The 24,227-nt window shown below is 48.4% G+C and overlaps 1 protein-coding gene across 7 annotated transcripts in view; it reads left to right on the forward strand.

The window, feature by feature from the left end:
* LOC135385288 (chymotrypsinogen B-like) overlaps positions 1-24,227 on the forward strand; it is a 48,013-nt gene that overhangs the window by 16,218 nt on the left and 7,568 nt on the right. For 5 of the 7 annotated variants that reach the window (XM_064614512.1, XM_064614511.1, XM_064614508.1 and 2 more), the window contains 2 exons: positions 9,328-9,418; positions 15,582-15,651. The exons of 1 other annotated variant lie outside the window; for it this stretch is intronic. In XM_064614512.1, coding sequence (XP_064470582.1) covers positions 9,328-9,418; positions 15,582-15,651 — 161 coding nt within the window. Of the gene's footprint in view, positions 1-9,323; positions 9,419-15,581; positions 15,652-24,227 lie in introns of all 7 variants that reach the window. One more of the 7 variants, XM_064614507.1, reaches the window with a different exon arrangement.

A 24,227-nucleotide genomic window follows, 5' to 3' on the forward strand; every position in this document is an offset into this window, starting at 1 on the left:
GAGCCAGTTCGAGACATGTTATCCGTCGGTCCTTAAGGATCAGGCGCTCCACAAGATGGATGCTCTCAGGAACTCTGACACTGGGCTCTGAGCCGCCCCGGCCGGGATCGTCCTGCACCGATGTACGGCCGTCTCGGAACCGTTTGCACCACTCAAACGCTACGCTGCGGCTAAGTGTATCGCGGCCATACTGAGCCGGAAGTCTTCTGTGAATTTCAGATGACTCTGCGCCTTCATTCACGAGAAACTTCATGACAATTCGCTGTTCGATGTGCGCGCTCACCTCGTTGTCGGCCATCTTGTGTAGCACGTGTCTTCTGTTTTGCACAAACTCTGGACCAGTACTATGGCGGGCTACCATTACGTGGTGAACGCGGAGGCCTGTCGCGTGTGAAAATGATGAAAGAGAAGTAGCGGGAGCCATTTGTACACTCAGGAGACAAAGTCCCGGTTTGACTTGATCGCCCCTCGTAATATGCTCCAATATCTTGCCAGAAATACTCAGCTAAGAGACTGGACGGTAATTGTCAACTGACTGTTTTGTCACCAGATTTGAAAATTGACACAACATTGGCGAATTTCCAGGCAGATGGAATCCTACCAGATTCAAGCGAGAGTGAGAAAAGAATGAATAAATATTCAACAATAGCATAAGAGCATTTTTTAAAGACAATCGGGGAAATGCCGTCGGGCCCGCTACTCTTCTTAACGTTCAATACGCAAAGTTGGCTAACAATGTCGTTTTTCGACAGGGTTACAGGTGGCATGGGCTCCGCAATGTGTACGTTGTACTCATGATATGAAGCTACACGAGGGGAGCAAAACACAGACTGAAAATGGTCACTTAAGGTGCAAGCCTTAACGATATCGTTATCAATAAGGTTTTAATTGAAGGAATGCCCATGGGCACCTTCTTCATAGATTTTATGTACTTCCACAATAGCTTTGAATTGCCCCCAAATTCAACGCAAGTCTTGGAAAATATGACCGTTTTTCTTTGCGAATTGCGTTACGAATACATTTAGATAACGTTTTTATCTTATTATAGTTCAAAGCACTGCCGTCCTTTTTGAACGCGGATTTCCGCCTGATCATCGTTTTTATATCCTTGGTAAAATAAGGTTTATCGCATTTGCGTTTGTGCTTAATTTTCCCTGCAGGCACATATCTCTGAACAAGGCTAGTTAGCATATCTCGAAAATGCTTCCACAGAACGTCAACACATGAGGATTGGCTTAATGTTTCGAAATCAGGGTAATTAGCTACCAGATTCATAGAAATAGCCTCAAAATCAGCCCTGCTATACAATAATATTTTTCTCTGATGCTGATTTGATACTACACCTTATCCTTAGATACTACACCTGACCTTCGAGTGGATCTTAACACTAGCAGTCACACATTCGTGATCCGAGAGGTCCGGAAAACAGAAACATCACTAATAATTTCCTCACAGTTACACAGCAGTAAATCTAAAATGTCGGAGCCCAGTGTCGCACGATGAACAAATTTGTGCAAAGAATGCATAACTAACATCTCATCAAAAACTCGGTAAGCAGGTGAATTATTCAATCTCTCATATCCGGTAGTGCACCACTTGAAATCCGGCAAGTTAAAATCGCCAAATATTAACACAATATCATCAGAGATAAAAGATGTTTGATCGCACAAATTGCTCAAACATTCTTCGCCTGCGCCTGGCGGACGGTAAAAAGAACACAATGCAATAGATTTCCCTTTCGACAAGGGACGACACCATACAGACTCACAGTTGTCAAAATTAATCTGAATTTCCTCAGCGTGCACAGAACTGCGTACATAAATGAATACTCCACCACCATGACTATTTCTGTCCTTTCGAAATGCCGTATAGTTCGTGGGAAAACACTTCGGAATCACTCACGTAATCATCAAGCCAGGGTTCACATCCCATAATTATATCAGGATTTATCGTAGACAAAATCGCACAGAAATCATCAACTTTATTTTTTACGCTTCTGGCATACGTGCACAAAAGCGACAAATCACACGTCTTTCCAGTGCCATTCTGAGAAAGCTATGTTGAGGGTTTATCAAGTTTATCGGTTTATAAAGTTTATGATGTGTGCGCAGCGTGATGCACCAGCACGCGCACATCATTCTTTCCCTCGAATTTGCGGCGTACTGCTTCAATTTCGCCTATCGCAGGTACTCCCGGGTTCTCCGCGGTGTTCTTTGCACATGGGGCCACGTGACCACGAAGGCGCGCGCCCCGACAGCGAGCCGAGCCCTTCGTAGCCACCTGACGGCAGGCCCGTCGGCGCGACCCGTTCGCAACCGCCGTTCAACACACCAGTCCTTCCAGCTCACCATACTCCATGCAAGACCGTTCTGTTCTCCCTGATGTTGAAGCACGCAGTGAAGGTGCAGAGATAAATGTCCTGAACTGCATTCTTTTGATTTGTGTTCTGAGTAGCTCGTTGGCTCCAGCTCGGTTTGACTTTAACAACGGGTGCTGCACTCTAAAAAACAGTAAATTTAGTCACTTTGGGGACTGAAGACGTCGCCACAAAAGTTAGTCATTTTCTGGACTAAGTGCGTGGGACTAAATGAATGCTACAGAGTAGTGACTATATTTCACGCTCAGTTCTAACTGTACTAGGTACATAATTTATGTGCATGAATGAAAGTACTTCGAATTAAAACGCCAACCGTGATATGTCGAGGGACATAAAATCTGCGACATGCACAGGGCACAATTTCCCAAGAATAAAACGGCTAACGATTTCGTATACTCTGTGTGGGTGGAAAATTGCTGAGTTAGCTACATTATATAGCCTTATTACATCAACTACACGAAGAGCACATATTTACGTAGACCAGCATTTAACCATTTGCAGACCAGACCATTTGCGAAGTTCAGTGACTATTTCTACTCCTGGGCACTCCTTATTGTCTTCATCTATAGCGCGGCGCTTCTCGTGGCAAGCTGGCGTAGAACTCCTTGGCAGCGATCACCTCCCTGATGCTATGCTGATTCGTGGTGCGCAGCGCTCGCCAGTTACACGTACTTACACGATGCATCAAGAGCTCCACTGGAACGTCTATCGGTGCACCCTTGAGTCGACCTTCAGAGACCAGCAGCTGGAGCATCCGATTTCTTCCTCCTTTGCTGAAGTCGTAACAGATGCGATGACTCGCTCCACAACGGTGCACCGTGTCCCTATCGCCTTCTCAGCTATTGATGCAGAGTATGAACGGTTGCGTGCTATTCGTCGTCGGGCTGAACGGACAGCTTTTGGAGTATTTTCTCATGAACGGACAGCTCGTCGTTCTGGTCTCCCGTGTCACATCGCTGAAGCGCGACACATTCAGAAGGCCATACAGAGACACCTGGCCAACCTTGCAAGAAACCGTTGGCGGCGCTTTGCGAGCTGTTTGGCCCCGCGGACGCCACTTTCCCGAATATGAAGCATACTCAGGGCACTCTCCGCAGCTGTTGCTCAACGGCGCCCTTTTCAAGCACTCGCGCTAGCACGTTCGGAAATTGACGTTGCAAACAATACTGTGCCCGTCTAACGACAGCTTCGATGTCACAGGGATCGTCAGCTCCCCAGTCAGCCATCCCGGTCGTCCTGGAATCCTCGCAGAAGCAACATCTGGATGTTCATGGCATGGGCTGGGTTCATGGCATGGATGTTCTGCTTCATGGAGCTAGAGGCTGCCCTAAGAAAATCACCCCCTCACACCTCTCCGGGGCATGACTGTATTACATACAAAATCTACCCTTCCATGCCGACACGCCCTCCTCAGGCTCTACAATGTTTGCTGGCGAGATGGTGTTTTCCCATCAGAATGGAAGAATGCAATGATAGTGCCGCTCCTCAAGCCATGCAAGTCTCCGCGCGCCTTCCGCCCAATTGCCCTCACCAGCTATGTCGGGAAGATTATGGAACAGATGATACTCGCACGACTGAATTGGTATTTTGAGAACACCCGATTCTTTCCTGAGGCCATGTCTGGCTTCCGGCAAGCGCGGTCTGCAATTGACAATGTCATCGATCTCGTCTCTCGTATCCAGCAAGCGAAGTCTGATGGGCTCCTAACGGCCGCTCTCGTCCTCGATGTGGCGAAAGCATATTACAGTGTTCTCCATAATGTCGCTGTTGCATAGCTTCAAGAAGCTGATGTGGGCGGCTGTACCCTTGCCTGGTTGCAAGTCTTCCTCTCTGACTGGTCTCTGTTCGTACGTACAGTAGAGGGTGACAGTGCCAACTACTCTGTGCTTCGTGGAGTTCCACAGAGAAGCGTCCTCAGCCCGCTCCTGTTTAACGTCATCCTTGCACACCTCCCTTCGCTTCTGCGCTACGATCTATGCTGATGTCATTTGCATGTGGGCCTCTGCAGCGCGCCGTGATCGCGTCGTCTGCAGCATGCCTTAGACCTTATTGTGGCGTATCTTGCTGACCGTGCGTTGTCTCTCTCGCCGGCTAAGACAGTAGCTATGACATTCACGCGCCGCTCCTTCACCACATACCCCCTACTGCTAGCTGGCTCTAGACTGAACTACGTCTCGCATTATCGGTACCTAGGCATAATCATTGATACGGGACTGACATGGTCGCAGCAGATCAACCCTCTCTCTACTAGCGCCCGCATCTACAGTAATGTGCTCCGGCACCTCTGTGGATACACGTGGGGCCCGTCCTGTGCTGACCTCCATCCTGTGCATTGCTCCCTGTTGCTTGGCATTATGCGCTATAGCCTGCCTGTCCTCTCTGGAAACTCCAACACTCACGATCGGGAGCTGCTCAATATTCAAACCAGAAGCTTAGCGGTGCTTATTCTTCGCGATAGCGTCGTATTAAGGGCAACCTCCGTGGAGCGAATTTTTGCAACGAAGTTCGCGCGGCAGACTGCCACGCGCGTTCCGCCGCCAGTTGTTCGCCGGCACCAGCTCCATGGAGCGAAAAACCAGCGGACGGCGTCGGGAAGTCATGCTGTGATGTCACTGTTGCCAGGGTATAAGGTGAAAGCTGAGTGAAATCAATTGCTCGAAAAAGTGCATTTAATGTCACAAATTTTGCAACTAAATCCAGCAAATGTCTGAAAAGATGCGCCCAGTAACGTACTGAAAAGCATATTCACTACTGCGAAAAGAAAACGTGTTTCTTAGCAGAGAATGTCTCACGTTCTAACGATGAAATTGGCGAAACAGCGAGCAGACGACAGCATCCAGTTGCAAGAAGAGGACGACGACGATGATTCACGAGAGCAGACGACCACGTGCAGGCGATCTGGCGTAGATTCGTAGCGGAAGAGCACTTTGATTGGTTCATCTGCAGTTGACGCTTCCGGAATCGCGGACGCTGGGCGAAAATATCTGGCATGGGCAGATCGGCGGCGGACGCTCACATTTTTGTCGCCTCGCGCAGGGCGTCCGACGCTGAGCGAAGTTCGCAGCTTTTTCGCTGTACATTCGCTCCATGGAGGTTGCCCTTTACACGCGCACACACGCTATCTTGCCCGCCATCCGGCCCATTACGTCTACTACATTGTGCAACGTTATCCCGCATGTCCATTCACTCAAGCTATTCTTCATTTACGAGGCAACATCCCTTCAGCCTGGGCCCGGACCTCCTGGGCGCCACCCATGTGAACACTTCACTATCCCACTGTACAAACGTCCATTCCGGGTCTTAGGAAAAAGAAGTCTGTGTGAACAGTTGTGGCCTGCCAACTGACCTTTCACCACATCCACAGTCACCACCGGCATCGAACCCAAGTGTACATTGGTGCTTCAGTTTCTGTAGTTGGGTCGTCAGCTGCCTTTTGCATCCCAGATGATGGAATTGAGCACCGCTTCAAGCTCCCTCTTATGTAATCTGCCGAGGCCGAGGCGTTCGCACTACTGGTCGCTTCGAGACACGTCTCCTCGTTGGCGCCCAGGGCCTGGACTACCATCACCGACAGTAAAGTGGCTCTGGAGGCGCTGGCCTCTTACTTTGCTGCAGTCATCAGTGACACCTTCACCTACACCACGATCATCGCCCTCCACTCCGAACTTGTATTGCTGGGACAAGGCGTGGTGTTCCAATGGAATCCCGAGCCATGTCGGACTTTCTCTCGCTCGGCAAGCTCACGACACTGATCAACCCACTGTCCTTCCCCTTGCACTCTCTATGTGCCAGCTGAAAATTCGCCGCTTTATTGCCAACCAGACGCAGTTCTCTCAGCAAGGAGCTATACGAACCAATGCCTTCCTTAAATCCATTGACGCACTAATGACATATGCTGTGCCTGGCCGCATCCCGCGCATCGAGCAATCGTTGCTTCATCGGCTGCAGCTGAATGTGGCACGAGCTCCACTCCTCCTCTTTAAGATGAGCCAGCATCCATCACTTCTTTGCCCCACGTGTCACGTAGAAGCTGACGTGCCATAGGTACTCCTTGCTTGCCAGCGGTACGAAGATCACCGGTCGAGTCTCCGGCGCCGCCTTGCTCATCTAGGCTACCGAGGCCTTACCCTCGCGGTCCTACTTGGCCCTACTCAGAATGCTGAAATGACGTCTGCGCTGACACGATTCCTTCGGGAACCTAAACTCCTGGGCACTCTCTGATACGTCCTATATGACTTTCTGCACAACGATTAGTGAAGGAGCTGTTTTTTTTCTGTATTTTCCCATAAGTTTGTGTCTCTGCTGCTTTTATCTCCTTTTGTTCGTTTGTTAGCTTTTGGGAACAGCAAACATACATCATGGCTAACCTTTCCCTTTCCTTTTTTTTTCTTTGCATTAAACATATCCTCCCCCCCCCCCACCCCCGGGCAGGGTGTGGCACCGCATAAAATACAGGTTCGGTTCTGGGTTCGGGTCCGGGCTCGCATTGCTCAGATTCATTGTTCCAGTTCCGGTTCGGCCGCGCCAAATATCGACCGATTCGCAAACCGGTTCGCAGCCTCGAACCGTTTCGTGAACCGGTTCAACGCTTCCGTTTCCCCTAAAGTGCTTTTATTAGGAAATGCGTGTCTAACAGCTTACTGCTGTTGTCTGAATTGACGTTTTTAGTGGCCAGGTACTCCATTTAGCGACAGCAAGTAGAAATGGATGAACACTTGCAAATAGCGTCCACGCTGATGAAACGGTGTAGTCCTGCTACTGTCTGTTCCCAAATAGCGTTTTTCACAGGCACAGTGCCAGCAAGATACACTTGAAGGAAGCCAAATAAGATAGACAGAATTTTACATACACTTGGCACTGAGCCGGCACATGCGGACGAGTACGGCACTGCAGTAGGTGCTCGCCAGCCGGCACGCTGCATTCGTAGTGTGAATTGATCTGAAACTGTACTGAAGTATGCCGAAAATAAGTCTGCTAGCCTTGCTGTGTCCGAGCTCACGGCAGCGTACCAGTGGATCTACAAGACAAAGGCAATATGTCACAACACAATTGCACTACCAGTAAGCAGGACTACATTTATTTTTCAAACAACCACCATTCATACAGGTACCGTTCTCTCTATGCTCCTTCTCCACTTCTCATGTTTCTGGCTTGTTTAATTTTTACTGTTCACGTGTAAAGGGAAATGTTGGGCGTTGGCTTAGTCACGTATTTGTGCTATAGAGCCACACAACTGTCCTACTCCATTCCTGCTTCATTCAGTGCAGATGGCAGGCCAATAACCTTTCACAAAACACAGCAGTTGCTAGCAGAGAACGGTCGCATCGTGTTCTTGGAAACCCAGCGTTTGACAAGCGTCAGCGTGGCGCCTCCTCACTGAAGAGCAGACACCGCAGTGTGTGCTTGGGCTGCTAGCCGCGGGGCTCACATGGACAACTGCGCTTCAATGTGTTAAAAAAAAAGCTGATAGCACGCTCACTATTCGTCCTCGTTTGACTGCTATGATATGGAGACCAGTGTGTTCTCGTTCGGAAATTGAGAGGCACTTGAACTCTTATGCTTACTTCGTTTATGTCCGAATCGTTTCGTTGGGAACTGGTTACGGCTATTTTTGCCGGTACTATTCCGGTTCGGGTTCAACAGTGTCATGAAAATTTCGGTTCGTGTTCGGTTGAAATAACGGTACGGGTTCGGTTCGACACCCTCCTCCTGGGAAATAAAGTTCGGGATCAAGGAACTAAAATGTAGAGTAGAAGCTGCAAATACTCCTCATTATCCCCATATCATCGTCATCATGTATCTCTCTCTCTCTACTCCTCATTTTGCTCCTTACAGTGCATGTTTTTATTTTCTTTTTGGTATGATTTTCTTGTTGCCAGGCGATGACATTGTGCGTTGCGATTTTCATAGACACGCACGTACACAAGCAGTGTTTTGCGGAAAACGTCCCTACAGTTTCCAAGGAATTCGCTCCGAGATCGAACGGTGTCGGCGCGCTGCGCAGGATGGAGAACTACCGTAGTGTGGACGCGTCGTCTGATTTTACACGTTTACTCAGAGTTCAGTGCAGTAGGTGGAGCATTGGGAAATAGAACAGTATCGTACCATCGCGGCACAAGTGATCTACCGGTGAATTTGCATAAGAATTACGGAAAAGAACCACCTACTCCGAACATCGGCCCGCGTGTTATCCACACTAGAAAGGTGATAGTGTCGCCCCCTATAGGTCGATCTCTCAGCGAATAGCCTTCTACCCAGCAATTGTGGAAAATAGGAAACGATGCAGAGGGCGTTTGTAACGAAGGAAAACCACCCGTGAAATTTGAACAGCCCGGCCCTCTAGCTGATATTCAGCAGCAGAGCATTTACTAAAGCGGGGGGAGGGGGGGGGGGCGCTCCGGGCACCTTACTTAGTGGGGGGCGTAGGACAGCATGTCCCGGGTGAAAGAGGGCCAAGAGAATTATAGATAACTGAAGAACAACATTTTTCCTGTTAAAACCGTGCAATGTCTATCTATTAGATAGTGCTGCGACAGAGCGGGGAGAGGGTTTGGTTGAATGATTGTACGTAGTTGCGGAATTGCCTCACCCACAACAACGTTAGAGTCAATCGACAGAAGGGCAAGGGCGCAGGCTAGCTGGTACATAGTTCAACGATGGGAACCGGGAGACACGGACAGAAAAGGATAGACAAAAAACACAGGAGTCTAGGGTTATACAGAGAGAAATCACTTTTCGTCGTGCCCCACTGCAATGGACACACTTACCGCACGACTCACATTTGAATCGCCATATTCCTTTAGTATAGTACTTGCAAGTTAATGTCTTTTTGTTTCATGGTATAATTCTACTGCAAATGGCTCAAGTCGCCCGTGCTTCCCCATGGCATTTCAGGTTCAGCTTCGTTAAGATTCAGTTCTGGCTCATGTTCAGTGGTTATTTCCAGATAGAGTTTGCATTTCCTGACTACGTTTGCGGAGGAAGTCTCATTGCTGCTGACGTCGTTCTCACAGCCGCTCACTGCGTCGTGGACTTGAATGAGTAAGACTTTTCTGAAATTAGTACCACTTTTTCTTTGCAGTGTCGAAAAGCAATTGCTCAAGGTACGAAAATCAGTGATGAGCTTAGCCAAATAACAAGTGCCTCGGAATGCTACATTGACATACCTTGTACGGTGAACGAACTTCTCCTCGGACTCGGCTCAGCACCTACGGCGGAGGTGCTGGTGTCCGGTGGTGTGATATATTAGCACCACAGGCCACGTGTGTTGAAGCAACGAATGTGGTCGATGAAATTAAATTTATAAGGTATTTAATAGTTTTCAGGAAACGAACAGTTAGTAGGGGACGCCCTCTCTACTTGTAATGCAAAAGAAGAAGACACAGGCTCTCCCGTCGTAGGGGGTGGTGGTTGTAGCCATGACAGGCATGTACGTACAGCAGACAAATGTGAATCAGCCGGCGTACAATGTTACCGTAAAAGCAGACGTCGTATTTAATTTCATTACTTAATAATGTTGCACCATGCTCGTCGAGCACATCTGAGATTACAGTAGACAGAGAGAGAGAGAGAGAGAGAGAAAAGTTATCGGTTTCCCTGCTGATGCAAAGATCAGTAAAGCGACAGTATTCGTTCAACTGCTAAGAGAATTGCAGGGATAATTTTAAATTGCGCGCTATGGTTTGCAGATATGGGTCAAATGTAAGAGCAGAACTGCAATGAGTTATGATGTAATGCTTAGGAGGATAACGCGCTGTGGAGTTTGGCGTGAAGAAATTTAAGATTCTCTGACCCGCATTAGAGGATATCTTTTTTTTTCGTGCCGTTGCTCGTGGTAGGCAAGTGAGTGACGCGCAAATCACACTTTTCTTTTCTTTTTGCCGTCGAAGTATATTTGAGAGCCATCGATTCTCACGATCTGAAGAATTCTCATGTGACCTGTGGGGATGTCGACTAGTCTAACTGGATTCACTGCAACGCGTAGACAACTGCCACCAATATGGGAAGCCCGAGAACAACCATGCAGGAATTTTTCCCAGCACCAAGCGCACCCCTTATTGCCCTCACAAAAATCTTGCAACGCCTCTAGAATACGGGCGAGAAAGGCGAAAAACGCCACAAAAGCAGCAGGGCGATTCCACGCGAAATGTCTCCAGCGGACCTGCTCGTTCCTCACAAAATTATCGCGAATTTTTACGAAAATTTTTTTAGCAGTCCCTAATAGTGCAAAACGACACACCACGAAACATTTCTTCCCAAATATCAATTTTGCGGGTGCTATACACGAGCAAAGTTCGCAGCGCTAGCGAAAACCGTGCCTGGCGTGAACGGCAACTACGGCTCACAGAAAGCACCTAGAACTGTGCGGTTTTCTTTTGCGTATAGAGGAAACTATGCTCTACAGAGCATCCAAATCGTGGTTGTCGTGCTATAATCGGTGCACGTATACAAAGGTCGGAAGTTTCGCAATTTTCCTCCTACTTCGCGATTTTTTTGTGGAAAATTAAACCATTAAATTTAAAATCAAACCATTAAATTTAAAATCAAACCATTAAATTTTAATGAATATTTTTTCCTGCAAAGGCCCCAATGAATACTTCAATGAATCGCCAGACACGTGTCTTTCATAGTCGTTGCAGGAAAAAAAAAGAGGAAGTACGCTATTTTTCAAACATTCGCTACAATCGAGCATAAAAAACGCAATGAAGAAGTCGGAAAAGGCGCCTGAAACCAACGCAGTTTTATAGAACGAGCCTTCCGCTACTACATATTAAAAAAATCTCGAGGGTGTTTTCTCGTATACAGGAGATTTTTTTTGTGTGTGTGTGTAGTAGAGGGTATTACGACCACAGCGACCCACGTTCCATGTGGCCAGTGGGGTGCTGTATTTGTTTCTTGGGCTCACGTTTTAATTCCACTTATTTTCAATTTTTCTGTGGCCTGGTTGGGTTTTAATGAGCAAGCAATATGCTGTGGCACAGGCTTCTGCAAGGTTATCATAGCCTTTGCTTCTGTAGCACAACACGCGTATTGCAATCCGGTGTGCACGGTGCCGGCAACTGAGATTGGGGATTACCGGTGATGGGCAGGTCTAAGTAATACTTTTTGTCGTGTGATCTAAAGCCCTGCGCGGATGAGCTTTTTCACATCCGCATCCTATCCGAAAAATTCGCGTCTCCCATGGCACGCAGCAATAGTTCAGTTTCTATGCTCGATATATCAGGCCAATTTTCCAGGAAATAAACGTTACTTGCCGTCAGCCCAAAACAGCAAAAAAATAAAAGAAATGCCAACAAGAAAAGCTGTCACCAAACTTCATCCACACGGGCGACTTCCTCTCTCTCGTTCCGACAGTGAACACCCCGGAGCGGCATAGCTTTTGTAGCGAGGACAGGACCTGAGCGTCCATGATGCTACCAAAAGATACACGACAGCAAGTACAGATTTAGCTTCCACGATAGCTTATACGGCACCAAGCACAGCAAGACATTTTGCACCAAACGGGATAAGTAGAGATTATTGCAAGTGAAACGCAAGATCGGCGCCGAACGCGCACCTCGACTCGAGACGTCAAAGCCAGAGATCTCTCTCAGATGCGCGAGCGGCTTTCGTACGCCTTGTACTCTATCCTAGTGTGAAGCAAACTGATGGCGCAATCTCGCGGTTTATCCGAGTCTGACCCGCTCCTGATCCGATGCCATTCACGTCCGATCCGCAGATCACAACAAGCGTCCATATTTCATACGAACCCAGATGTTTCTTGCGGATATCTGCTTCCATACGCGAGTGGTACAAGGCTTTATATAGCTGTGAGCGCCTCTCTGGCACCTAGGATAGCATGGACGATGAACCACCACCACGAGATTCCGTCGTTTCCAGTACTACCATGTAAATGACTTTTTTGCACGTTCGTCTTTTCCTCTAGCGTTATAATTTGTTAGACTTTTCGTGGTTAATATTTTTGCTGAATTGTTCAGCATTTAAATGTGACAGTTAAAGGAAACTTTCATCAACTGAACCTGCATCTACGCGCCTATAATATTCATACTGGTGAATTGGAACTCCACAGCGCTCAACTGGAGCCATGTTCCTTTGGTCCGGGTGGCTGTCATATTGAAAACCAACCAGAAAAAAAAAGAAAAAAGAATCGGAAATACGAAGAATTAAAACGGGAGCCCAAGAAACAAATATAGCACCCCGCCGGATACATGCAACGTGGGTCAGTGTGGCCGTAATACCCTCTACTACAAAAAAATTATTTTCTCGCGTGTACTAAAAAACACCTTCGAGATTTTTTAACATGTGGTAGAGGAAGGCTCGTTCTGTAAAACTGCGTTGGTTTCAGGCGTCTCTTCCGACCTCTTCATTGCGTGTGTGAGAGCTTTATTCGATAGGTCAGATCGCCAGGGATGCTGATCAGCCAAAGCGAGCGAATCTCGCGCCGCGGGCTACAGGGCACCAGTCGACAATAGCGATGCGTCTGCATCTAATTAATTCTCACACGTGTTTTACGCTCCATTGTAGCGAATTCTGGAAAAATCGCACACTTCCTCTTTTTTTCTTGCAATGACTACAAGAATTACGTGTCTTGCGATTTTTCCTGTTGAAGTATTCCACGAGGCCTTGTCAGAGAAAAATATTCATTAAAATTTAATGATTTGATTTTCCGCAAAAAAAAATAAAAAAATCGCAAAGTAGGAGGAAAATTGCGAAACTTTCGGCCTTTGTATACAAGCACCAATTAATGCACAACAACCGGGATTTGAACGCTGTGTAAAGCATGGTTTCCTCTATACACAAAAGAAAACCGCGCACTTCTAGGTGCTTTCTATGAGCCGCAGTTGCCGATCACGCAGGCACGGTTTTCGCCAGCGCTGCGAACTTTGCTCATGTGTAGAACCCGCCACATTGAGATTTGGGAAGAAATGTTTCGTGGTGTGTCGTTTTGCACTATTAGGGACTGCTAAAAAATTTTCGTAAAAATTCGCGATAGTTTTGTGAGGGCCAAGCAGGCCCGCTGGATCATTTCGCGTGGAATCGCCCAGCAGATATAGAGGTCAACCCACCCCCCTCCCCGAAGATGAAAATCCTGGGAATATCCTTGTGTTCATGTAGGCAGTCCGACGCCACGATGAAGCAAGACGTCGCTCTCCCACCTATGCAGTCTCGTGCTCAAGATGTTATGTAGAGCGCACATAGCGTGCTACGTAGCATTCCAATGGTCGCAGCTGGAGGGACGGAGTCACGTTGAGTAAACGCTTCTTTGCCCACTGTTCTCGTGGCGACATCGTCTGATTTCAGTTTTCGGCGCAGACCACAGAAATTCCTGAGGCGCTGCCGCAAGAATGCTATCGCATTAAGAAAGGGAGTTAGAGCCCAGCCCTCCAGCTTCAACATGCGCTTCAGAAAAAAAACAAAAAAATCGAACAAGTGCAATCCAGATACAGACACATTCTGTACCGAAGCCACCTATATCGAAGTCGAAGGTCTATACACAGCAGTACAACATTACAACTGTACAGCAGTACAATGACCGTCCATTTGAATAATTGTGTTTGAAGCAAGGTTAGCAAACAACAAGGTTTGCAGCAGCCGGCCCCTTGCGTTGTGGAGGCTATCATCACCATAATTCCCTTTCTGATACCTCACCTTAAAACAGGCATTGATATCGCTTCGGCTCAACTGTCGTTTTCGACGGTTTAACACAAACATGCCTTTCGTAACATTCCTTATGAATTGGCCTATGGCCGTCCTTTCTAGCTAACTTTACCTGTCAAAATAAATAGATCCCCTTCTCCCCTATGGACAGCTTTCTTAGATTCGTCCTGTGTGGATCGTTGGCTGTGAACTCCAGTACCTTCAGGGGCCCTATTCTAGTCAAAGTATTCGACCTTAATTATCTTTCTTGTGTGTTGCCTGTCATTGGTCGTTACGCGAAGAAGGTGTGAAAAACAGATTGATTGATTGATCTGTAACAGAAAAATGGAGATGTTAGTCTCGAGCCACTTGGGACGCGTTATTCATAAAAGAAAGGGCAACTACACAAATCCCTGCACACAAATCGCTGCAATCTGCGTAGCGGATAGCGCATACACTTTGAAACGGAATGAATGAAAACATCACCACAAAACTTAGCACAAAAAGCAACAGTGTATAGGAGAGCCCACGTGCGAAATCTCAATGCACAAAAAACAAAGAGCGTCACAAAATGTCGAAGAGGTCCGTCGAGACGAGAAATTGCACAAGGACGCACATGGCAGGTATGAGCTGATTTGCGGGCCGAGGTGGAGTGTGGCCGATTATCTGGGCGGGTCAGCGATGACACAAGGGTATAACGGTGTGAACTGTACCTCGGACAGTCTTGGAGTATATGATCCACGTCCTCAACTACATCACGCAGACCGCAGTTGGGGGACAGGACCATGCCTAGCTTAAACAAAAGTCGTCCATTGTATGGCACGTTGAGGCGAAGTCTGTAGATGAGCGACGTGATGGGTCGAGGAAGCGCTGACGGCATATAAAAACGGAGATCTGTGTCTACCTTGCACAGGAACGACGTAGAACGGACAAGTCTTCACCAGTGTTCACAGCACAGACGTCTCGTAAGGGTACCAATTGCTTGCTTCGCGTCCGCTTGGGTGAAATACGTAGGGTGCGTCGGTACGCCACGTGCCACATGAGCCCGTCTCGCAAGTAGGTCGGAGGTTTCATTCCCAGGGACACCACAATGACCTGGGATCCACTGCAAGGTGATGTTATGTGTTTGTGTGATACGAATACTCCCTGAGGACGTCAGCCACCAGTGGAGCGAGGGAGCTCGAGCCCATGGTGCACAGCAGAGCTTGGAGGGCGGTTTTTGAGTCACTGTATATGGTCCAGTGCATTGGTGGTTGACGGGACACAAAGAAGGAAACGCCAATGAAGAACAGAAATGCCCTATGTTACGGGCCTTCAGCAGGTAGTCGAGCTCTTGATCCTGCAATCTTCGAGATAAAGTTGATAGAACATGAAGAGTGCATGATCAAGTGCTCGAATATTGGTTGAGAGCGCGTGGTATTCACCTCAGTTCTTCGCGCCTTCATCACGTAACGAGCAATGACAGGAGAGACACAAAGTAATCGAGGTCGATTACTTTGACGGGAATAGGGCCCCAGGTCTGACGGGTAACTGATGTACATCTGCCATTCTTTTTTCATTTATGCAGGTCCGGTATGAAGGCCACTAAAGTCTTTGGCGGAATGGTCAATCCTTCCAGTGTCACTCAAGTCAGACATGTACTACGCCTTTCACCTTACTCATCAGACGCAAGCAAAATGCTCCGAGCGGGAGTCGCCCATGTTTCGAACTGAGACTCTTCTTCTATGCCGCGCAAGACACTCTCTGTTCGAAATATCTACTGCTCCCGTCCTTGAGTATTTTACTTCCATCTGCCTTCAGTGAACCGCTGGACTTCCAATTTTGCGATCATTTTTCAATCAGACGTCGGCAGCTCCCCCGCCTGTCCACTTTATTTCTTTCTGCTTAGCTTACGGTGGTGGCTTAAACCTTGCAAAGTGCGCGTACAGACACAGTTTATTGCCAATAACGAACAAGTGTAACATGCTTGGGCACGGTCTCGTGATGAGCATGTCCTTTCCTTTTGAACGGAGAATGGTTCTGCTTCACGAATCCTAACTGTAATCAGCGCACAAACAACACGAGGACACAGAACCGACGAGGACGAGCGCTGACTCCCAACTGAAATTTTATTTCGAAAACCTACAACAAAAGCTAGTCATACATCCGCTCAGAACCGAAGACACGACCGCACAGTTCACGAAGAAAAACCAGCTATGATTCCGTACAAACTAGGCCAATCATGTATTTTATTCATGAATCCTATTTTCTTGTCACCGTACTGCAAATCTGACGGCGCTCGAACATGTTCCTCGAGCCAGAATTCAGGGATTTGTCAGAGTGTAGGCCACACATGCTTGCGTACGGAAAAAAACATCCGGCTAACGACGGCAAATGGCGCTGCGGATATACACCGCTTTCCAGTCACACTCACACCCAGCGCTTTAGCAGTCAGCACAAGCCAGAAAGGAGGAAAGCAATACCACAGAGGAAGCACACAGCACGTGCGCTTTCTTTCTCTCTGGCTTTGCCGGTAAACAGTTTTCAACGTGCTCCCACGGCAAGACGACGCTGCGCTTTCACTACACCGGCATCCACAGGAAAACGGAGTGCTGTTTTCAATTCCGACGACCAATCGGAACACGTCTGGGGTGTCTGAGCAATGGAAAGCCCAAGATTTCTCCGTGCGCAGTGATACACATTTTGATACAGATTCTGCAAGAGCTGTGGGGACCACAGGGGTGCCCTCCAATGCATTGCTCCTTATACGCAAGCGTGCTGGGCGAAGACAATGCATTCTGGTACTGGTGACACGTCATAGCAACCGTCAACGCACACGTGTCCTTAAAGCTAGCAGAGATTCAAAGCTCTGGCACAACCCTGGTGCGCGACAGAGCTTTGAATCTCGCCTTTCGAAAATGTTGCTTGTCTGGGCTGCCAGTCTCTAAGGTCATGTGACTTGCCCAATAGCGGAACGCGCGAAGTCTGTTGGGACGCGGAAGACACAGACAGAAGGAAGCACACAAACACAAGCGTCACTCGCAACTAATATGTATTGCAGGAAAAGAATGCTTTTAAAACACAATCGGTAGGCGACACGTGCCGAGTTATAAGGGTCAAAAGTTCTTTATCAGAAAGTGTTAGAGATGGTTGACTGACATACTTGCCTTCCCCCGCCGAAAGTATGTGATGCGCTTCTATTATCTCCCGGGTAATTTGAGGTTTGGCCCTCCCTAGGACAGTGGTGCCCCGAAAATCCGGAACACAACCACATCTATCGCAATGGTATGCCAGATTGCCCGAAGGCACACTTTTGAGGCTGCAGGAGTGCTGACGTGGTCTAGTATTTAGGCACCTGGCCGTCTGGCCAATGTAAACTCTATTACACGAGAGAGGAATTTTGTATGTAACACCAGAAGAAAGGGGCACGAATTGCTGGGAATGAGCAATATCACACATATCCCCCCGTTCAACTTTTTTGACCATGCCACAGAGGCCACCTACATTGTGAGAAGCCGAAAGGACCGTAGGGACCTGGTACCTATTGGCTACCTTCTTGATATTGTGGGATAGTCGATGGACATATGGCAAAATCACCGGTCTACCAGGTGGCCTTTGCCGCACCGTATCCCGTTTTGACAGTACCGAAGCCATCAGTCTCTCAGCAATGCTCGTGATGATATGATCAGGATACCCCGCGTCAACTAACCGTAGGTACTGACCCTCTAAGGCTGCTCTAACTGTGTGGTTACATGAACGCTGGAGTGCTGATCTAATTGCGGCCGTTCCGGTAGCCCTTTTGACCACTTTCGAGTGGGATGAATCATATGGAAGCAGTTGCTTTACTGATCTGGGGAAACAGGTCCAACAAACGTGATGGATAGTGCTTTCCAGCTTCAGTTCAAGGTACTGTAGGACGTTATCTTTTGGGAGCTCATATGTAAAGCTAAGACCACCACCGTGCTCATGGAACACATCAAGCACCTGTGACAAAAACTCGCCCTCATCAATCGCATGGGCATGCTTGTAAAATACTCGAAAATACTCGAAAATGGAGAGGGTAGTGCGCCGCGCCAGAAAGGAGGAGGGCACTGAGAGTTGAGAGTAAAGGAAAGTAGGTCACGGACCGCAAGCGGCCTTGGCGGAGCGCCAGATACGCGGGCGAGTCTGAATAGACCTTCCGAGAAAAGCGCCCGCGTCTCCAAGTGAGCGGCGGAAGGCGTCTTGGGGTGTTTGAGAGACACTGCTCTGTCGTCTGCTTTTTCCTGCGAGACCACGTGGGACGTTTAGCGACGCTTTTGCTATGTGAGCAATGAATGTCGCGTGCTGTTGACCTACTTTGAGTGTTGAACGCATACAGAGAGCGCATGGCCTGCTCTTGAGGACAATCACTACCTCTTTCGCGTCGTTACATTCAGCACATTCTAAAACAAAACGCAATCGAACGGTCACTTTCACAGAGACATGCAACCAGAGCGTCTGCAATCTGCATAGCGTTGTGTCGAGAAAGAGGAAGTGAGCTCAAGGCTCGCGGCCGATATTTCTTGGAAGACAAGCAATTCATCGTTTACACAGATCACAAGCCACTGGCCTATCAATCCGGCAGTAGCCGCTACTCCCCTCGAGAAATCCGTCAGCTCGCTTTCTTGGCAGAGTTCAACGCAACGTTCGAGCATGTCAAGGGCGCTGACAACATCCCCGCCGATACCCTTAGCCGCATATCCTCCATTCACCACAACCCAATTAGGCTCGTAGAGATCGCACAACGTCAGCACGACGATCAGGAGCTGAAGCACCTTCTCTCTGGTCGTTCTTCCCTCACCCTACAACCAGTACGCTATCACGTAATTTCGGAGCTTATTTTCTGTGATACATCTACGGGTTTGGAGCGACCATTCGTTCCTAGGAGCCTCCGGCGCCCAATCTTCGCAGCCCTCCACGGGCTTTCCCATCCGGGTATCAAGGCTACGCAGCGCCTCGTGAGCGCCCGTTACGTCTGGCCGTCCATGAACACTGACATTCGCGTGTGGACAAGGTCCTGCGCGTCTTGTCAGTGAGCCAAGGTGCGCAGACACACTGTCCCCCCCCCCCCCCCTTATCCACATACCCATTGCGAACTACGCGTTTCGACCAGGTCCATATCGATATAGTCGGGTCGCTTGCTCCTTCGAACAACCACCGTTACCTTTTGACATGCATCGACAGTAACACGCGCTGGCCTGAGGCCGCCCCGATGCAGGACATTACCGCCGAAACTGTTGCCCGCACTTTTCTCTCAACATGGATCGCCCGTTTTGGTACCCCTTCCCAAATAATAACCGACAGCGGAAAACAGTTCGAATCTCGCCTTTTAGCGGCCTTGACGAAGTTCCTGGGTACCAACCGCTGCCGTACGACCGTGTATCACCCGGCAGCTAACGGGCCTGTAGAACGTTTCCATCGGCACCTCAAAGCAGCGATCATGGCACGAGAAGACCCATCCCGGTGGCACGACTCCCTTCCCCTCATCCTTCTCGGGATCCGGTCCGCTTGGAAAGAAGACCTCGGGTGCGCAGCTGCTGAGCTCGCTTACGGTACGACTCATCGCCTTCCGGCCCAGTTTTTCGACAGCCCATCGCCGGCTCCAGTCGACCCTTCGGTGTACTTGTCCCGCCTCCGTGAGCAGTTCTCCAGGATGCGGCCGACTCCAACACGTGCTCAGCAACCCAGAACAACTTTCGTGTCCCCGCACCTGCGCTCTGCTTCGAAAGTTTTCGTTCGCACGGATGCGGTCCGCAAGTCTCTCCAACCTCCATATTCGGGCCCTTACACCGTCCTGAAGCACGGGCCCAAGCACTTCACCATCGACTTCAACGGGAGACCAGACACCGTATCTATCGAGCGACTCAAACCTGACTTTACCGCAGCCAACGTCTCAGCCTCCAGTTTCACATTTGAAGACTACGCGCGACTCCGTCCCTTCTAAGGGGGGGGGGGGGGGGGGGCTATTGTGGAGAGAAAGAGGAAGTGAGCCCAAGGCTCGCGGCCGAATTAAAATCACGATCAGTTCCGTAGCTGATCTCGTCGCATCTAGACGTCTTTGTTCTGTCCTCCATAGCGTCTTCGCATGCGCCGGCAGCAGCAAACAGGAAACTGGCGCTCCAACTTCCCATGATACCTCGCAAGCCGCAAATGGCGCTGGCTTTTCTCAAAAGGTCTATTTGCGGGCGTGCAAGGCGAGTATGGGCTGCATTTAAGTACGCAAAGGAGTGTGAACCGAGTACGAGTGCCGGGTCAAGTACGCGCCAAAACAAGACCGATTCCGAGCGAAGGCGACGAGCTGTCGAAACCGAGGATCAACGAGGATGTCGCTGCTCGGCGCCGAAAGCGGGCGATTAACACAGAGGAAGAGCGGAAGCAGCGTTTCAAAATACGCCGCCGGCCTGGAAGAAGGCTCACGCCGTTGTTGTGGCTCTGTAGTTAAGAACAGTTAGTGATAGTTAGGGGTGGATAGTGGTAGTGGGTGGGTCGGCTGAATGCTAACGCATTTCCGTCGCATTACTTACGTTAGTCGTCATTTCTCTTTCTTTTTTCCGGTTTGTTCGGCGTCGCGGCGCTACCAAGCTGACCGAGCAGGAAGCGTTGTTGTTTCTCGGCTGTTTGCTGGGCTAACTTGTGCCTAGTAGATTCAGCGATTATAGCGTCACGTTTCAAGACAGCGTCGAATTTCACCCCTAACGAGCCCGCAAGGCTTATGTGGATGGAGGTGACAAAGTTTGATCCAACGCCAGGAGAAATATCTGGCCGGTCAATTAGTTTGAGTCATGTGCTTCTTGCTGGTTCGTTGTTAAATGTCCTGTGCATGAGGCACCTTCAGTTTGTGGCTCTACTTCCTTGGTTTACGCAGCCCGGAACCGCGCATGGCATCGTCCGTTCGATTCAGTGTGTGGTTATAGATCTTACGTTGAAATTCCAGTTACACATAGTGAACGCACAGGTACAGTACTGTTCACTAAGTCACGACACCTAAGCGTAATCGGAACTTGCAGCACAACCGCGTACGCTCCACCCCAACTTCACAGCCGTCTCGGCAACACCTAAAGTCCAAGGCACACCTTTCACACTGCTCGCAGACTTGTTTCATGCGGAACGTATGCGACAAATCATAAAGACACAAGTCAACGCCAAACGCAAATAAATAGCAGCAGCGTCTAACGCAGAACAGTTGGGAAGTCGCCACGATTCCGAAGCTAGCAGACGATGATGGCGGGCTGCGGACGCTTCTGGCAGCCAATGAAAGGTGCTCGGCTACCTGACACACATGCGAGAAGCGGCTTGGGCTGCCGCCGAGCGCATCTTCTAAACTAGTTTCTTCCGGGAATTTCCTCCGCACTCCCCAAAGGAAGTATTTTGTGTTGCAGTTTTTGAAGGTAGTATGTTCATCTCAAGCGGTAAAAAATATATGTTCCAAGTGCTTTCCATGCTCCTGTTTATGCATTTAAAGGTACTGTAAAGAAGCAGGCATGCAATTTTATACTGCTCGTTGATTTGACAGCCTGGGTACTCGGTATACAAACACCAGAAATTTCATTCAGGTGCACCTCCTAGTTTTCTATATAATCTTAAGGAAGAAGATTATTCAGATTTAATATTACCGGCAACCAGCGAGACCCGACATGAGCTCCGCAGTTCCTGCCATGTAGGGCGGCGAACATAAACATGCCAATAACAATGGGAGCGTACAGCGACATCTGTAGAGGGCTACCATCACCGCGACGGCTTGCCGGACGTGGGACATTTTTGCATACATGATTCTCATGGTGATTCTGCTGACGGTTTGTTTCTCACTTCCACGATGTACCGAAGTTCTTCCATTGTGAGAGAATATGTGTCAGTAACTATCTGGTTTGAACACATTTTTCAAAGGAAGTTCATGAAGCCGGCTACTTAGCCTATGACTTAGCTGATAGAGGGTTGGGGTCATGCAACACTTTCTCTGCTCACACTGACACTCACTGCTCGACGAATAGGCGATTGCTTCCTACCAGGCGTCGCCCGGCGTCTTTTCACCGCAATTTTAGTCGTAATTAAAAAAAAATATTTATAGCTTTTTGTCCCACATGAAATTTGCAATGTTGGTTTCTTTCGGCATAAGCTTTCGAATGCCGCTGCCAATATTAACAGCTTGCTTGCTGCTTTATAGTAGATTTAAACAATTGAAACCCGATTTCATTACCTATAGGATCTCTCCTCCCCATTCTCCCTGCATTGCCGTTTTTCCTATTTTTATAGTTTGCAACGTGTCGTTTACATTATATTGTTGTTCGTTCCTCCATTCGCTCTTTCGTGCTTGTTTTCTATAGAGGGTGTTATTTTTGTTCATTACATAATTCTTGTGAAAATTTGTCCAGTAAAGTTATTAGTCGTCCAGTAGTTACATGCGTTTTCTGACAAGGCCACCCGGTCCACCTGGTCACATAACCAACTTGCAAAATGGACATCTGTGCAGCTTTCATAGTTTTGTTAATAAAATAATCTGTAACGAATAAAAGTGAACACCCTGTATATTCCAATGGGTGGCCATTTTTCTTTCTTTTTCCATCTCTTCAACTGCAAATTCCACCCGAAAGCTTGCCATTGAAACTATAGATGTTGCCAACAGTTTCAATTTCTCAGTGAAGGCTTAGAAATTGGCAGTGTTGTGTTGTCAACCTTAGGCAACTTGAATGCTCCAAACTTGACTATACTGCTCACTGTGAAGTTAAAAACATGTCTTCTTAACGTCTTCAAATATTCGACGGCCGTATATAGGGGCACGTTTCAGCAGGATGTTCCGAAGACAACACTACAAGCTAATGATACCTGTGTGTAAATATACCGGGTGTCTCAGTTAAATCCCCGGGCTAAATAATTCTCGAACGGGTGCACTAATAGAAGAACTTTCTTTTTACAAGTATCTGTCAGATGCCACCTAGAGGCTGCGCACCGTGTGTATGAGTGGGAAGCGCTCATTATTTAAATACAAATTCAAATGAGTTTCGTGGAAAACATAACTTTTAAAGCAGGGTGCATTAAAATGGGTACTACCCCCTTTGGGACCTTCAGTGGACACCTTACAGAGAAAAATCTGCCACCGAAGCGCGTCATTTTTTTTTTTTGTCAGCAATTAATTGGTTTCGGTTTGCATATTTTTGTCGCGGCTGGTCGTGGCGAAGCGCAAAAGGACGCTCTACCACACCTTTATCCAACAACGAATTACGTGTTCCTGAGCTTACTTCGCAACGGGGAGTGCTGGAGCAAAAGTAACAGCGTGAGCTACGCCAGTTCCCACCCTGCTTATCTGACTGATATGCGCCCTTTCCCTGTTATGATCGCACGGAAGAAACACAGTTAATCACATAGTATCTCGATATCAGATGCTTTCCATTTTTTCTTCAGCACTCCCCATTGCGAAGTGAGCTCAAGAACATGCAGTTCACTGGTTGATAAGGGAGTGGAAGGGCGTCCTTTTGTGGAGAGACGACGACGAAGCCGGACGTACACACTTAAAAATGAACTTCACCGCATAGCACGCTCCTAGCCAACCATCATCTTGAATGATATCGCTATCTGCCCTGATTTGTTGAAAACGGGAGGCGTACGCCATTTCTGTGACACTTATGCTGTTCATAATTGTCACAGAAAAGGCGTACGCCCCCCGTTTTCAACAAATCAGGCCAGATAACGATATCATTCGAGATAATGGTTGGCTAGGAGCGTGCTATACGATGAAGTTCATTTTTAAGAGTGTACGATTTTGTTGCTCCTGATTCCTGCGAATTATTAATAGTTATTGTCAGGGGATTATTTCGGGTATCCTCTATATTGCAAGCCAACGCTGTGCATTGGACTCGTGCGAGCTATCCGCTCCCCGGCGGGCCCCTTGCCTTGAAGTCATGTGTTCATCTACTGAAGAGGCGAACAGCTCCGAACCTGGCTCTCCTGAGAGCAGCCACACTGTGGTCAATGCCAAGAGAGGCGCCTCTTCAAGCAACCACTCCGCTCCCGAGTTGTCCGATGAGGATCAACCTTTCAAAGATGTAGTCAAACGGGCTCGAAAGGCGAGTAAGCGCAACATCGAACGCATCACCTCGCTCGAGGGAACCAGTCATCTTTGCGCCACTGGAGCGGGAATCGAACCTAGCGAAGCTCCACTTAAAGCTCTCGCAATTCCTCACTTCTGAGCTCCCTGGGAGAATTACGGAGATGCGGCCGA

This window comes from Ornithodoros turicata, chromosome 2 (assembly GCF_037126465.1).
Source record: "Ornithodoros turicata isolate Travis chromosome 2, ASM3712646v1, whole genome shotgun sequence".
NCBI lineage: Eukaryota > Metazoa > Arthropoda > Arachnida > Ixodida > Argasidae > Ornithodoros > Ornithodoros turicata.